Genomic DNA, 15,336 nt, shown 5'->3' on the forward strand with positions numbered 1-15,336 from the left:
AGTACTGACAAAACTTTGTTTAAAGCAGCTTTATTTCCTTTCCACTGAATCCATATAATGTTTCAGACTAGTCCTAAAAAATTGTTGTTGTTTAAGTATGCTTCCAGATGGAATTCATGACAGAAAAAAATCAGCAGAATTAATGGATATGCCTTTAAAATAAATTTAATTTGAAAGAGTAAGTTTCTTATTTCCACAGCGAATGATTTGATGAATAGCATAAAGGGAGTTGGCTTGTGATGTTACAATGCTATCTTCACTGTGAGAAAAGGTTCAGAAAAATAATTATTCCCAAAGTAACTGAACATGAAATGAGATTAAGTTTTAGGGTCTATTTGTAGGAAGTGGTGGTTTGTTGTTTTGTTTGTGATGTTTTTTGGTTTGGTTTTTTTTTTTTCAAAATGAGAGCAGCCTGTGACCTTACGTCCCACAATACACTACTAGATGTTTTTCCTGCTTACAGCCAATGCTCAAGTGTGTGAAAGATATAGCAAAGATGTAAGGAGTACAGCTGAAGCTTCTGTTAACTTCAGATATATTGGAACTTTGTGTCGTAAAACTTGAAATAATACTGGTTTTCTGGTTTTAACCTGCAAAGGATAGGCTGTTGTTAACACTTCTCTTGGGGCACACTCTTCTTCCCCTTTATAGAGTATGAATGTTTACTTTCAGCTGTGCAAATTTCTTTTTAAAGTTACTTATTTGATGAGCATGCAGAATTCAAGATTGATGAGGAGCATTTTTGTACTTGTGGCTAAAGAAATGGTATGCCCAAAGTGTGCAGTGCACTCTGGGACACTGATGCTTTTTAATTTCTCAGCAAATAAGTTGTTGCAAGCGTAACGTTAACCTAGTCACTGCACATTTTCTTCAGCTGTGTTTCTTCCATTTGGAACAAAGAAATCAGTTTCACACTAACTTAGTAAGATAGGTTGGAATACATTTAGTATTTCTTTAGGAAAACAAGTCAATCTCTAGGCTGCTGTGCTAAAAGCTTTACAGTAAGGTATGATGTATGTACTAGCCAGTATTTGTTTGATAAGCTGATTTGTATCGACTTTCACTTAAAATTTTGATGTGTGAAATCTTCCAGAAATCTGAAGAAATAAGAGCTAAATCAGTTTGTCAGCGTGTGGTGTAAGTGACAGGAGCAGGGCTGCCACAGTAGTGTGGCCTTGACAATGTTCTTTTTTTGGGTGTTGAATACAGACGAGATCTGCAAGCATCACTCCAGCCAAAAATAGTCATGGACATGGAAGAAAGAGTGCAGCCTTTCTCATCTACTGTCATACTGCTGCTGCCAGCAGTGAATACATCATCCCAACCACCAGTTACCGAGCAAAGGAAGAGATTTATTCTAGTCCTCTTCATTTCTTCCCTTTTGCTGGTGACTTATTTATTCAAGCTGAATAGCTGTGCCTGCATCTGCTGCAGCCCCGTGTTAAGGGCCCTGGTGTATTCAGAGTTTTCTGTAGCAGTGCACAGAGCACTAAGGATTTTTTTTCATCTTACACCAGATTCTCAGCTTTTGTTAATTAAAAAAATAGTTTTTGCCTCTTGTGGCTGCAAAGACAGCCTCAAAAATATGAACCAAATGTAAGTTGATGCCTGCGTGAGTCTGCGGTCACCCTCCACAGCGAGCAAAAGCCAGCCAGCCAGGGAGAAAAGGAAGGGAACAGATAATGGGTGTCCTCCTGCCTCCTCTTGTATGCACTGTCACCAGCTGTCACATCCTGCCTGCTTACTTTTCTTAGAGACATCTGTCCTGAACTTTGCTATTCTTTTTCTTGTGTCCATGTTATCCCAATAGTTCCCTGTGACATCATTTGCTTGCAAGTGTGAGCAGTCAAGCAGCTGCATTAAGCAGTCTTTCCAACCTTTTTATTATTTGTTAGAAATTGTTTATTTTTCTAAATAACTTCAGAAAACATCTGTAAGTGACATATGCATGCAACTCATTTAGGTTTTGTGCTTCAGCTAAGTAGTAAATAGAAATGAGGTTAAATATTGAAAGTATCTCAGTTATTCTTGCAAAACTACATTCTTTTTCTGAAGTTCTGTCATAAGAGCTAAAGACTTTAGGCATTTTAAATTCTGGAAATTTTATTTAGATATGTTGGAATGAAAAGCAAGTATTTCCTCATTTGATAGCATAAGCAAAATAGAACCTCGTGCGTACAAATGCTCTATTCGTTGGTCTAAACAAGTTTTTTAATAGACATTAACTTATTTGTTTTATGCGTGTAGCTGAAAAGACAACATTATCCTTGGCATCTGGCTTAGTTATACCCCTCAATTAAGTGCTGACATTCCTGATCAGGAGAGTTTCTTTTCACACACAAGACACGTGTGCAGCAGAGCGGTACAGCCCAAGTTAATGGCACATCTTAGGGAGCTATAGTTACTGTATAGTTAACGTTAGATACTGGAAACAAGAATCTAAAGAATTGGAAAATGAACACGCAAGCATTCACTCTAGCATCAGGGCAGCTTACACTCCATTCACCCACTTATCCATAGGCAAAAGCAGACCATTTTTAACTCTCCCATATGCCTATCATTCAGTTCTAAGCGTACAGATATTAAGATATTTATCCAGTTTTGCTCGGAACTAACAGTCTTGGGGACATCAGTCTTTCTGTGATTATTTCAATTTGCTAGTTCCGGTCTGGATAAATATAGAGAATTGTTTTTGTAGCCTTTCTTAAAATTTAATAATGAGTAAAAATGTGAAAAGCAAAAAAAAAAAAAAAAAAGTACTAAAATAACAAGTCAGCTTCCCTGCACCAGAAAATTCAAGCAGCTTGGATAGTTGTATTGCTGAATTCCCAAATCATTTCACTTGCTAGAGTTATTTCTAGCATTTCTTCCTCTACTTGCCCATTCCAGAGAATAAATAGCATGAGACCACTTTAGGAGAGATTGCTTCAAAAACGAAAATCTCAGGTTTTTTCTGTACTTTGAAATTTATTTTGTCAGTTTCGTGCAACTTTACAGTCTTCATAAGACTTTGGATTTTGACAATAAAAGGTTATTTAGATATGTTTAAATAAGGTTACATAGTTGTAAATTTTACTTCAGTGTTATTAATGCTGTGAAATAATTTGTTGTTGTTGTGGCCATGATTCTGCTTACTATTTCCTCTTTTCTTACACCTTGGATTACCACTTTGAAACAGTGTGATGCAAGGGATTTTCTTCCTTCCTAATAAGAAGTTGCATGCAAGTTTTCAGCTTTTTTGCTCTGTAATTAAAGAAGGAAAAAGAAATTCTGGCTTGAAGAAGACCTGTTAGTATGACTAAAAAAAATTATTTTTCAGGATATGTTATTCTTTTTGAGTGGGTTTGCATAAATAGACATAGAAATACCTACCTAATGTGTTTAGATCAACAGTGTATATCAGTAATGTCAAAACACTGCTGTGTTTTTAATCATTTGGATTATTTTAAAGTTATCAGTTTAGTTAAATGGTGTATTTAAACCTGCAATGCAATTAAATATATTTAATTAAAAGTACAGAAATTGTGAAAGATTTCTAATCATCTAGTGCAACCTGCTTGTTAATAGCATATTTTTATTGTTAAAACTTGAAAAGGTTGATATAGTGTAGAATATTTATATAGCAGATACTTTTTTTTTTTTTCCCTTTTAAATGACCCCAGACCTTGCCAAGAAATACATTTGGAACTGATTTGTTTACAGAACTGCCAGGAATTTAATAAATCAGGAAAATCCATTTTGGAGCACCCATTGGGTTGAAAGTGATGTGTTACAGGAAAAATCTTAACAATGCAGAAATCGGCGTTGTGGGACTGCGAATTCTGTCTGCTGCACTCCTGTTCTGCTGAGCTTAAGTAGTTCATGGGAATGCATCTGAAACAAATGAGCTTTCTCAGTGTTTTGATGCTTCTTGTCCTTGAAAATAAATTATTGTAGTTGGTAGGGTGGAAAAGCAAGTTTGCAGAATCTTTGGTTGGAAACGTAAAATGACCTCATTTAGATAAAAGCTTGGACAAAAATAACCACGCAGCTTTGTTTTACTGCTTCAAGCTAACAAGAAGAATATTAGGGTTTTGTATTTTTTAAGTATTTTCTATCAGTAGAACTTCTTTTTGGATTTATTGTACTATGGCATGGTACAGTGGTTTAATATAACAGCCTACTTCTGTTTAAAAGGCTGTTACAAAGGAAGTGTATTAATCCCAGCCCTTAAGGAACATATTGTCCTTGGGATATGAGGAGGCTGGGAGTCGAGGGAGGTGAGGAGTAGTCGTTAACCAGCTCTGATCACTGACATCTCTGCACTGCTATCCAGTGGATCTGTCACAGGCTTTCTGCCACGGCTGAAATGAAGTCAGCTGCTCTGCAAATTGCAAAAGCTGCAGAGGTTTTAAAAATAAAAGTAAATTAGGTAGATATGTTTTTGGGAAGAAAGGCACGGGCGTGGGATGACTGTGAGAGCTGGGGGTCTGGTATGAGGAGTCGCTTAGGACTAGACACTGAGAAGGGCTTATCACAGCTCTGTGCCTGCTTTTCTTCAGGCAAGTAACAGGTATAGATCTGACTATCAGGAATATTTTCTTCATATGTGATATGGGCCAACCAAAGTGATGCTTGGCTGAGGACAACCCTGCACATAAATATGGCTGTGAATGCAAACATCAAGCATTGTTTTCTTTTTAATTCCACTGTTTGCTTTTCTGTCTTTTGAATGCTCTCATCTGGGAGCTCAAAAAGAAGTCTTGGGGTCTGTGGAGTTGCAGGGCACCAGCTATCATTACTCAGCAACATCTTGGCTTATGTGTGTGAATTATGGGCTCCACAGAGTTGTGCACAGAATATTTTAATGAAATGCACAGCCAATCAGTGAATTATGCCATGATGCAGATCAGGTTAGGACATCACTCAGAGTTGTGGTGACTAATTGCAGTAGGTAAAGAAGAAAAAAAAGCACCTCTAGAATGGTAAAAGATCCTCCCAGACCTTATTTTCTGCCTTCTGTACATTGAAAACGAAAATCTACGAGTAGAAAGTTACATTATAGTTTCAGCATGGAAAGTGACTGCAAAAATATCTTGTCTGATGATTTTATTTTGAGGAGAGGGATACTTTTAAGTGTTCTATTGATTTAGTCCTGTCAGATTTGTCATGTTACCATCATTAATGAAGGAAACAAAAATATATTATTTTAGTAATATCTCTCAGTTAGCAGAACGAATTGAATGCCCTGTTCAGAATCACTGCTGAGGACAGTGGGGATAAAAAGCAAAGCTCAATTATTGGAAGAAATTTCCAGACCAAGCAGTTTGATCTGCAGAATATTTGAATATAATAAAAATGGAGACCTGAAAATGACATTTTTAAGGGTGTCACTTCCAATTATTTGTTCCATGGAGCTAAGGCCAAGATCACATTTACTGGGCTGTTCTACAGTTGCTTTTCCTTCAGGATAATTTGGGGGTTTGCAAAGCAAAGCTTTTTTGGACTAGATGAGCTGACTCTAAAGGAATTTTGCTAACTGGCATGCTAGAGGAGGAGATGAGAGCTTGACCTTGGAGAAGTGAGGTGCAGTTCTAACCTAAAATAGTTATAAACCTGGTAGTTCCAGACACTGTGACTGCATCCTCTGCAGTTTTCCTCTAGCTTTCAGAAAAGCAGCGTTCAAACAGCGTACTTCTTCATTAAATGTAGAAGGCAGGTCTTCATCAAACACCAGCGTTTTAAATTAGATAGCTGTATATACTGTGACATGGTAACATTGCTCATAAATACCATTCCACCTTGTTCTTGAGATCTTGTACTCTGGGAGGCATTGAAGTGTGTGTGCAGGGAGGAGACATACACAGCATTCACAGATTAAATAATTTCCTTTTTTCCTCTCAAGAGTAAATAGGCTGAAAGAACAATGGGTCTGTTTGATTATCAGAAAACTTGTTTTCTTATGCAGTGAGCCAGCTGCCAGAGAACTGGGCTGTTATCTAAAAATCAGCCCTAATTTGAAAAAATACATAGTAGTCATTGCATCCAGGTCTAAAGGTATTTAAAACTAGTTTTGAGTGTTTCTTTCCCACATCATAAGGATTTTGAAAAGAAGCAAAGGTAATCATGTTGAAGTGATTTACATTCATTTCTTCATGAATGTGCACCAGATGTGGATGGTATCTTCTATAATTATATTAATATAATGATTGTCTTATCTCGGTAGTTGAAAATTATTTGGAATTCTACTGTTGACCACACTGGATAAATGATTACTCCTTAATAATATAATAAATTTAATAATCTTACCTAAGTTGCAGTTTTGATTTTGCTTTGTTTTTGGTCTTAATTACATATTTACTCATGCCCAAGGCAGACACAAAGTATCTGATCTAAAGCTGTTTTTTAAATGTTCTTGTTTAGTAATGTATATTTCTCATTATAGCAGATTACAATTAAAAATAAGTGTTTTGCATCCAAGGTTTTATGCTGTTAATAATGATTTACATTCACTATGTTTGCATACAAAATATATTATTTTGGGTGTTCCCTACCCCAAAATGTGTCTTTATGCTCATGACTTTCTTCTCTTCTAATAGGTTTTAGAAAAATAAGTCTGGATGATCTGCGAAAGGCATACATTGTGAAGGACGTGCAGCAATATATTCTGCATCGTTTGGATCAGGAGGAAGCACTGAGACAACATCTAACAAAAGAAACTGCCGAAATGCTGAATCAGCTTCACATCAAAAGCAGCGGCTGCTTTTTGTATCTGGAACGTGTCCTAGATGGAGTTGTGGAGAATTTTATTATGTTACGGGAGATCCGTGATATTCCGGGAACACTGAACGGCCTATACCTTTGGCTCTGTCAGAGACTTTTTGTGAGAAAACAATTCGCAAAGGTGCAACCTATTCTTAATGTGATTCTTGCAGCCTGTAGGCCACTAACCACGATGGAGCTGTATCATGCAGTGTGGACCAAAAACATGACATTGACTATGGAAGACTTCCAGCGCAAATTGGATGTCTTGTCCAAAGTCCTTATTGATGGACTTGGGAATACAAAAATCTTGTTCCATTATAGCTTTGCTGAGTGGTTGTTGGATGTGAAGCACTGCACGCAGAAATACCTGTGTAACGCAGCAGAGGGGCACAGAATGCTGGCTATGAGCTATACCTGCCGAGCGAAGGACTTAACACCACTGGAAGCTCAAGAGTTTGCATTGCATCTAATTAACTCCAATTTACAGTTAGAGACTTCTGAGCTCGCCTTGTGGATGATATGGAATGGCACACCTGTCAAAGACTCCCTGTCAACCTTAATTCCCAAAGAACAAGAAGTGTTACAGCTCCTGGTGAAAGCTGGCGCTCATGTCAACAGCGAGGATGACCGCACTTCCTGCATTGTGCGGCAGGCTCTGGAAAGAGAGGACTCCATCCGCACCTTGCTAGACAACGGGGCTTCAGTCAACCAGTGTGACTCAAACGGGAGAACGCTTCTGGCCAACGCTGCCTACAGCGGCAACCTCGATGTAGTTAACTTGCTGGTTTCCAGGGGAGCAGATTTAGAGGTAGAAGACGCTCATGGTCAAACAGCACTTACCTTAGCTGCACGGCAGGGGCACACCAAAGTGGTGAATTGCTTGATAGGGTGCGGGGCCAACGTTAATCACACAGATCATGATGGCTGGACAGCTTTGAGATCTGCAGCGTGGGGCGGGCACACTGAGGTAGTTTCCGCACTCCTTTATGCTGGAGTCAAAGTGGACTGTGCAGATGCTGACAGCCGAACTGCACTGAGAGCAGCAGCCTGGGGAGGGCATGAAGATATTGTGCTGAATCTGCTTCAGCATGGGGCTGAAGTGAATAAGGCTGATAACGAAGGCAGAACAGCACTGATCGCAGCAGCGTACATGGGGCATAAAGAGATCGTGGAGCACCTGCTGGACCATGGCGCAGAGGTGAACCACGAGGATGTGGACGGAAGGACGGCATTGTCAGTTGCTGCGCTCTGCGTTCCAGCCAGCAAAGGGCATGCCTCAGTGGTCAGCCTTCTCATTGACCGAGGTGCTGAGGTTGACCACTGCGATAAGGATGGCATGACACCGCTGCTGGTGGCTGCTTACGAAGGGCATGTGGATGTTGTTGACCTGCTCCTGGAGGGAGGAGCAGATGTGGATCACACGGATAACAATGGTCGTACACCGCTCCTGGCAGCAGCCTCCATGGGCCATGCCTCAGTTGTAAATACACTCTTATTTTGGGGTGCAGCTGTTGATAGCATTGATAGTGAAGGGAGAACAGTTCTGAGCATAGCCTCAGCGCAAGGCAATGTTGAAGTAGTACGGACTCTGCTGGACAGGGGGCTGGATGAAAATCACAGGGATGATGCAGGCTGGACACCTTTGCATATGGCAGCTTTTGAAGGTCACAGGTTGATATGCGAAGCTCTTATAGAACAAGGTGCTAGAACAAATGAGATTGATAACGATGGGCGTATACCTTTCATATTAGCTGCACAAGAAGGTCACTATGATTGTGTGCAGATATTGCTGGAAAATAAATCCAATGTCGATCAGAGAGGCTATGATGGGAGGAATGCTCTCCGTGTTGCTGCTCTAGAGGGTCACAGAGAGATAGTTGAACTATTGCTCAGCCACGGAGCAGATGTAAACTATAAAGATGCTGATGGCCGGCCAACACTCTATATTTTAGCATTAGAAAACCAGCTTACAATGGCTGAGTATTTTTTAGAAAATGGTGCAAATGTAGAAGCTAGTGATGCTGAAGGAAGAACGGCACTCCATGTTTCCTGCTGGCAGGGCCACTTGGAGATGGTACAGGTGCTGATAACGTACCATGCTGATGTGAATGCTGCAGATAATGAGAAGAGGTCTGCTTTGCAGTCTGCTGCTTGGCAAGGTCACGTGAAGGTGGTGCAGCTTCTCATTGAGCATGGAGCTCTGGTTGATCACACGTGTAACCAAGGTGCTACTGGACTCTGCATCGCAGCCCAGGAAGGGCACATTGATGTTGTCCAGATATTACTTGAGCATGGTGCTGATCCTAATCATGCCGATCAGTTTGGGCGCACCGCTATGCGTGTTGCAGCTAAAAACGGGCACTCTCAGATTATTAAATTACTGGAAAAATATGGTGCATCTACTCTGAACGGCTGCACTCCATCTCCAGTCCACACAATGGAGCAAAAACCCTTACAGTCAGTCTCCTCTAAAATGCAGTCCTTAACAATGAAGTCAAATAGTTCAGGGAGTACTGGTGGAGATATGCAGCCTAGCATGCGGGGCTTATCTAACGGGCCTGCTCATGCATTCAGTTCTCCTTCAGAGTCACCTGATTCTACAGTTGACCGTCAGAAGTCATCTTTATCAAATAATTCCCTGAAAAGTTCCAAAAACTCTTCTCTCCGTACCACATCGTCGACAGCAACTGCTCAGACTGTGCCCATCGATAGTTTCCACAGCCTCTCATTTACAGAACAAATACAGCAGCATTCCCTGCCACGCAGCAGAAGCAGGCAGTCTATTGTTTCTCCTTCTTCCACAACCCACTCCCTAAGTCAAAATCATAATTCTCCAAGTAGTGAATTTGAATGGAGCCAAGTGAAACCTAGTTTGAAATCAACAAAAGCTAACAAAGGGGGGAAAACGGATAATTCCAGCAAGTCTGGGTCAGCTGGAAAGAAAATAAAACAAAATAGTTCCTCCCAACCAAAAGTGTTAGAGTATGAAATGACTCAATTTGATAAACGAGTACCTATTGCCAAATCTGGGACAGGCGTGCCGCTCAAATCAATGCCACCAGAGCCACAGTGCAAAATCTTGGTGCCACCAGCTCAGCAAGAGGTCGGTCGATCTCAGCAGCAGTTCGTCATTCACCAGCAGAGTGGGGAACAGAAGAAGAGGAATGGAATAATGACAAATCCCAATTATCATCTTCAGAGCAATCAGGTTTTTCTCGGTAGGGTTTCTGTCCCACGAACGGTGCAGGATCGAGGGCATCAGGAGGTGCTGGAAGGCTACCCTTCTGCAGAGACAGAACTCAGCCTTAAGCAAGCCTTAAAACTGCAGATTGAAGGTGGTGACCCAAGCTTCAACTACAAGAAAGAAACACCATTATAAAAGGTAATCAGTCATTCAGAAAGGAGTAAAGCACGTGTATTTGCATTTTAAATAAGCTGAAAATGCATTTCATTTTAGCTTAAAGTTGTAATTGTTTACTTAATGAAAGCTGTGTCAAGTGTCTGTTTTGCTGTCCTTTAAAAGATTAACTTTGGAACAAATGGTTCACCACCATATTTTCTTTTGAATACTGATTGCTCAAATCTTGCCCTACTGTCCTTAATATGCAACGGAATGAAATACAAGGTTTCATATAGCATCAATCTGGAATTTTCTTTTCTCAGATAAGAATAGCTGGGGGTCTTATTCATATTTACAAAGATGCTCTTCCAGAAGCTTATAAAGATTCTCACAAGTTATAGGCATTAAACTTACTTATGTGAATTTGGGTTTTGAATGGGTAACGTCAGATATATCTACAAATTTGCAACAGCACCAAAAGGCTTTAATATTAAAATTTCTTTTACTGTGAAGTAATCTCCGATGAAAGTGATGATGTTTCTGATAGCACAATGAGAATCTATGTTGATATCGATTTCTTCAACATTCTGTAGTATGAGCTGAAAATCAACTGAGTTCACTTCGGATTTTTGCTTTCTTGCCTGTACTGAATTTTATGCTGAGAAAGAAATGTTATGTACCATTTTCAAATGGAAATTGTCAGTAAGTCAGCAAAAACAGAACTCTTTTTTCCTGCCTTATCCTGATGAAGTTTATCTCACTGTATTTGGATTATTAATAATTAATATATACTACTTGAATTTCAAAGGAGCAGCATCTTTATGAAATGTACGCGGCTCTCTTTGCTTATTTTGAAAAAGTTTTTTTGGTTTATGTGAATACTGCCTTTTTTTTACTGCCAGGCTGCTGCTACTTACAACCAGAATGTTCTTGGTAGCTAACTGTTCTGCTGCTGGTCATCAAAGGCTGCAGGTTTCTAGAACATTTGCAGATGCTGTAGAATCTGCAAATGGGAGATTTTGAGCTGTGAAAAGCACACTGACAGGTGGTTTGGGTTGGTTTTGGTTTTTTTTTCCCCAAAAAAGGTATCTGGCAGATAGAATTCACTTAAGTAGAGCACATCTCTGTAGATGTGATCTCTAGTGAACTGCAGTGGTGGGATATTGTGCTGGACCATGAGACTCATATCTTGGTTAAATCAAAGTATTTGAAACAAGACAGTGTTTCAGAGAGTATGTACCACAGCCTGCACACCTGTAATGTGCAAACATTAGTGTTGTTTACCAAAATGTCAGATGAGTTGTGAAGCAGAAAATAGTGAAGAGGCAGAACTACAGAAGCAGAGAGAGGAATAAGAGAGAGGAGACAGGCCCTGAAATATTAGTAAAAGTCAAAACAACTTCGGATTCCTACAGTTCTACATCATGTCTAAACCAGCATTTAAATGTGTCATTTTTTCCCTGCCTCCATACCTGCACCTGATATTTAAATGCAGGCACTCATATGTACATATTGTTTATACTTCTGAACTAAGACGTATTGATTTGACCTAACTTGTCATCAAAATACTAGTTCTGATGCACGTTTTCCTCTCTGTAGGAAGTGTCTCTGAAGTGTAAAACAGTTGTGTGCGTTATGGTTTGCGTGATGCAGGCTGTAATTTACCTCCTCTTTTGCCAGTCTTAAGCAAAAGAACTGTTATTTCCTTGACCACTGAGTGCATTAGTCACCTGTGCAGAATCACATTGGCAATACTTTGCCAGAGCAACTGAGGAACAGCTTTCCTTCCCTGGCTACCTCTTCTAAGCTGTATTCAGAAGCTTGCTTGTTGCTGCTTTGGATGTCTGCAAGCGCAGGAAATCTGTCATGTGATTTGAGTTAGACAGGAAATGCTTTCCGTCATTGGTATGCTGTTGTGTGCTTTTAACTTTAATTAGAAATTATACAGCTGTCTTGCTGACAGCACTGTGTGTATTGTGGAATATTTCAAAACTTTGTGTTTGTTTTATACTTTTAGGTCAATTTCACGATGCTGCAAACAGAAGCGCTTCTGCTCCAAATGATTTATCAGCGGGCTGGGATGGAAGCATACAGTTCTTGTTTAGTTCACCTAAAAACTCAAGAATGTGAATACTACAGTACAGTTACCTTAATTACTGTAACGTGCCTACATTTTTGGGCTGCCTTCCACCATATTGCCCTGTGTGCTTCAGAAATTTATTTTGTGTACTTCGTATTTAATACACAGAATGAGCACTTTTGTTTTTAATTGCAGAGAGATACATGCGATAGTTCCCTGACAGCAGCTGAAAATTGTAAGAATGAGGAATTGTGATTTCCTCTTCTGGAATGCTTGGCAGAGGTGCACGTGCCACAGTGAACTGTGTATGAAAAGGCCATGCTTTTTGTATTTGTTTTCCTATGGCTAAAGGAAAGAAATGCAAACACTTTCTCACATTTGCATTGATGTAATGTATGGTCAGTCTTTTCTGTGTGCTTCAAAAAGTTCTCTCGAGAAATACGAATCTTGTAGTGGGATTTTATAAATACTGTACTTGTATGTTCTGTCTATGTAATAGCTGGTCAGTGGTAGCAGAGGAGTTGGGCTGCAGCCCTCTGTGGTATCCTCGGGATTTTTGAGACAGGAAATCCAGTATCTGGTACTACAGCACCAAGTCTGGATGACAGACTGTGACCACTGAAAAGCGATAGGCGAGTTTGGTCTTGGACTCCTGATCTTCAATAGCCTCGATTATTGTTATGGTAATGAGGTAACCAAATAAGGGTATTTCTTAGGTGCTAAAGTAAAAGGTCTGATCCTGCTTTCCTGTATGTCTTTTATACATTAGAAACAGCTCTTTATTTTTCCAGGGTAAAGGACTGCATTGAAAATGTCAGTAAAACCAATGTGGAAAACACAGCAGCTTTGTTAGGCTGAAAGAATACACAATGAGAGTATATGGAGAAAGAAAAGGTTAGGAGTACCATTGTCTGTGGATTTCAAAGATTACTGAGTTATCCCTGTCCTGAGACAGTAACTCTTTAAAGCACAAACCTGTATGAATGTGGTTACTGCTTCTGATGGATTAGGTAGGAACAGTGTGCTTCTCTGGACATGGAGCAGGTTAATCAGCAGCCTGGATAGTCCCTCTGCTGGTAATGGAGAACTGGTTCCCTGCTCTTACAGCTGAAAAAAAAAATATATAGGGGAGAGCAAAGTCAAGACCATCGTTGTGAAAGAGAATGCTATGAATTTTTCCTTGAATGTGTGTATCTTACTTGCACAGCTCTGAGTGATAGAATGAAACAAGTGATTATTTTCTCCTAAAAGTGTAATCTATATTCTATTATTCACCTTTACATGGTCTTGCTGTTTAGAAAAGAAGCCTATTTTTCTATGTCAGTATTTCTTCTAAAGGCTTGAGATTTGTCTTTTTCATACTCTGATTCTGATGATTCCACAAAAAAGAAGATAGAAACCTGCCATTATTTTTTCACTGAGGATTAATTAGATGCATGGCTATCCTTAAACTTTGCTCAGTGGCCCCTGGATGTATACGTAGTGCATATTCTGAAGCACTAAAGGTCATTGTGTTTTGTTATAGCTAATGGTCATCAGGAGATTTTCTGAAGTTGATTTTTTGTGGGTTTTCTTGTTGTTTTCTTTTTATTATTATTTTTATTATTATTATATATATCTTGCACCTCCATTCTTATTCACTTGTTACTAAATGTAAAAAGAATCTTTTATAGTCAGGCATTCAGTGCATAGTAAGATTAAATGTTGGAAGTTGACACGCAGCAATATTGATTATTCTGTATGTTTCATGTATTAAATGTCTTGTCCCTGTGGGACAACTATAACGTAAACATAACAGGAGTCTTGCAAAACAGCCTTAAGAGAGTTAGTGGCTCAGTAAAGGGAGATTACCAAATTATTCTCAGCAAACTTGTTCTGAACCTCAAGTACAGTACATCTGCAATGTTGTTAGATGTATGTTTTGTTCTGTAGAAAGGGATCCCTGAATGCTGACATTTTTCTACTGACCTTGGCTGTCATTGGGATTATATTTATTTAATTTTATTGTGTTATTAATTGCACCTTGTGGACAGAGGACATAGAAATATGGTCAGTTTCACAAGGGGCCACCATTTATAGATAGCCTGATGGTTTTTGTGTGAATAATAATTACATTTGAAACAGCTGTTGAAGAAATCCTATATCCAAATTAGCAGAAAGCAGACCTCTTGAAAATGGTTTCAGAAAGAAAATAACAATCCATACAGATTTTGAACGTAGCTTTGGGACAGAGCATGAATTGCTTTAAAACATCTACTTTCTGAGAAGGTCTGTGTAATTCCACATTGCTGTTGTGTGTGATTTTTTAATCTCATTGCTTGTGAGGTTTCTGCATCCAAAGGCAAGTCACTGTTCCCCCCATTGTCCTCTCTGTTCTGTTCTGCTCTGCTCCTTCATGTCTGTGCAGTCTGGTGGAGGTGAGTGGACTTGCATAGCTGTGACTCAGCACAATTTCTTCTGGCAATGTGACGATCCTCCCAATCCAAAAAACCTGAATGAAACACAAATCCCCTTTCTCTTCATCACATTTCACTGCTCCCTCCAAGATCATCTCCGCAAGATGTCTAAAACTCCTAGTAATGGGAAAGCTAGGGAAAAGACTGTTTTGTGGACACCAGTGTCAATACTGTATGCATGTGGGAAAAAACTCTTCAAAAGAGAAATGCATTACGAAGTGTAGAGGCACAATGATGCATTTTTGTCCTCTCTGTGATCAGTATTGAAAACATTACCATTTATTTAAAAATAAAAAGGTATTTTCCCTCCTCAGTTACTCTGCTATGCAAACGTCTGTTATGCTTAATATTCCCATCTGAACTCCTCAGTTAACTTAGTTTGCAGATAGACTTTTTCCTGGAGTGGGTTGTAAATAGCCTTTAATGTACATTGAATGAATTTCACATTGTAAAATTTTTATTTTATTCCTTGTATTATATTAAGTGAAAATCCCTGTGTATATGAAAGTGCATAATAAATATATTTGCTTTTCAGCAGACATCTAACTGTTTTAATTTTACTACCTCATTTCCTGGGATATCTCAAGAAAAAGCTATTAAACATGATTAACATTTGTGCAGTGCTCAGTAAAACGCAATGTATGCGGCAGGCTGTCTGGGTTGCAAGACTCAGACTCCACAATTAGTTCCTACAGCCCTGCTTATCTCCCGTTTGA

General features: G+C 39.3%; 1 protein-coding gene across 1 annotated transcript in view; it reads left to right on the forward strand.

The window, feature by feature from the left end:
* ANKRD50 (ankyrin repeat domain containing 50) overlaps window positions 1–14,067 on the forward strand; it is a 38,261-nt gene extending 24,194 nt beyond the window's left edge. Inside the window, exons 4-5 of the mRNA XM_065736801.1 lie at window positions 6,579–10,126; window positions 12,102–14,067. Of these exons, the coding sequence (XP_065592873.1) occupies window positions 6,579–10,123 (3,545 nt within the window). The 3' untranslated portion in view covers window positions 10,124–10,126; window positions 12,102–14,067. The remainder of the gene's footprint in view (window positions 1–6,578; window positions 10,127–12,101) is intronic.
* The last annotated feature ends 1,269 nt before the right edge of the window (window positions 14,068–15,336 follow it).

The sequence above is a fragment of the Cyrtonyx montezumae genome, unplaced genomic scaffold (genome assembly GCF_038088225.1).
Source record: "Cyrtonyx montezumae isolate F1298 unplaced genomic scaffold, pur_monq_1.0 scaffold_2, whole genome shotgun sequence".
Lineage (NCBI taxonomy): Eukaryota > Metazoa > Chordata > Aves > Galliformes > Odontophoridae > Cyrtonyx > Cyrtonyx montezumae.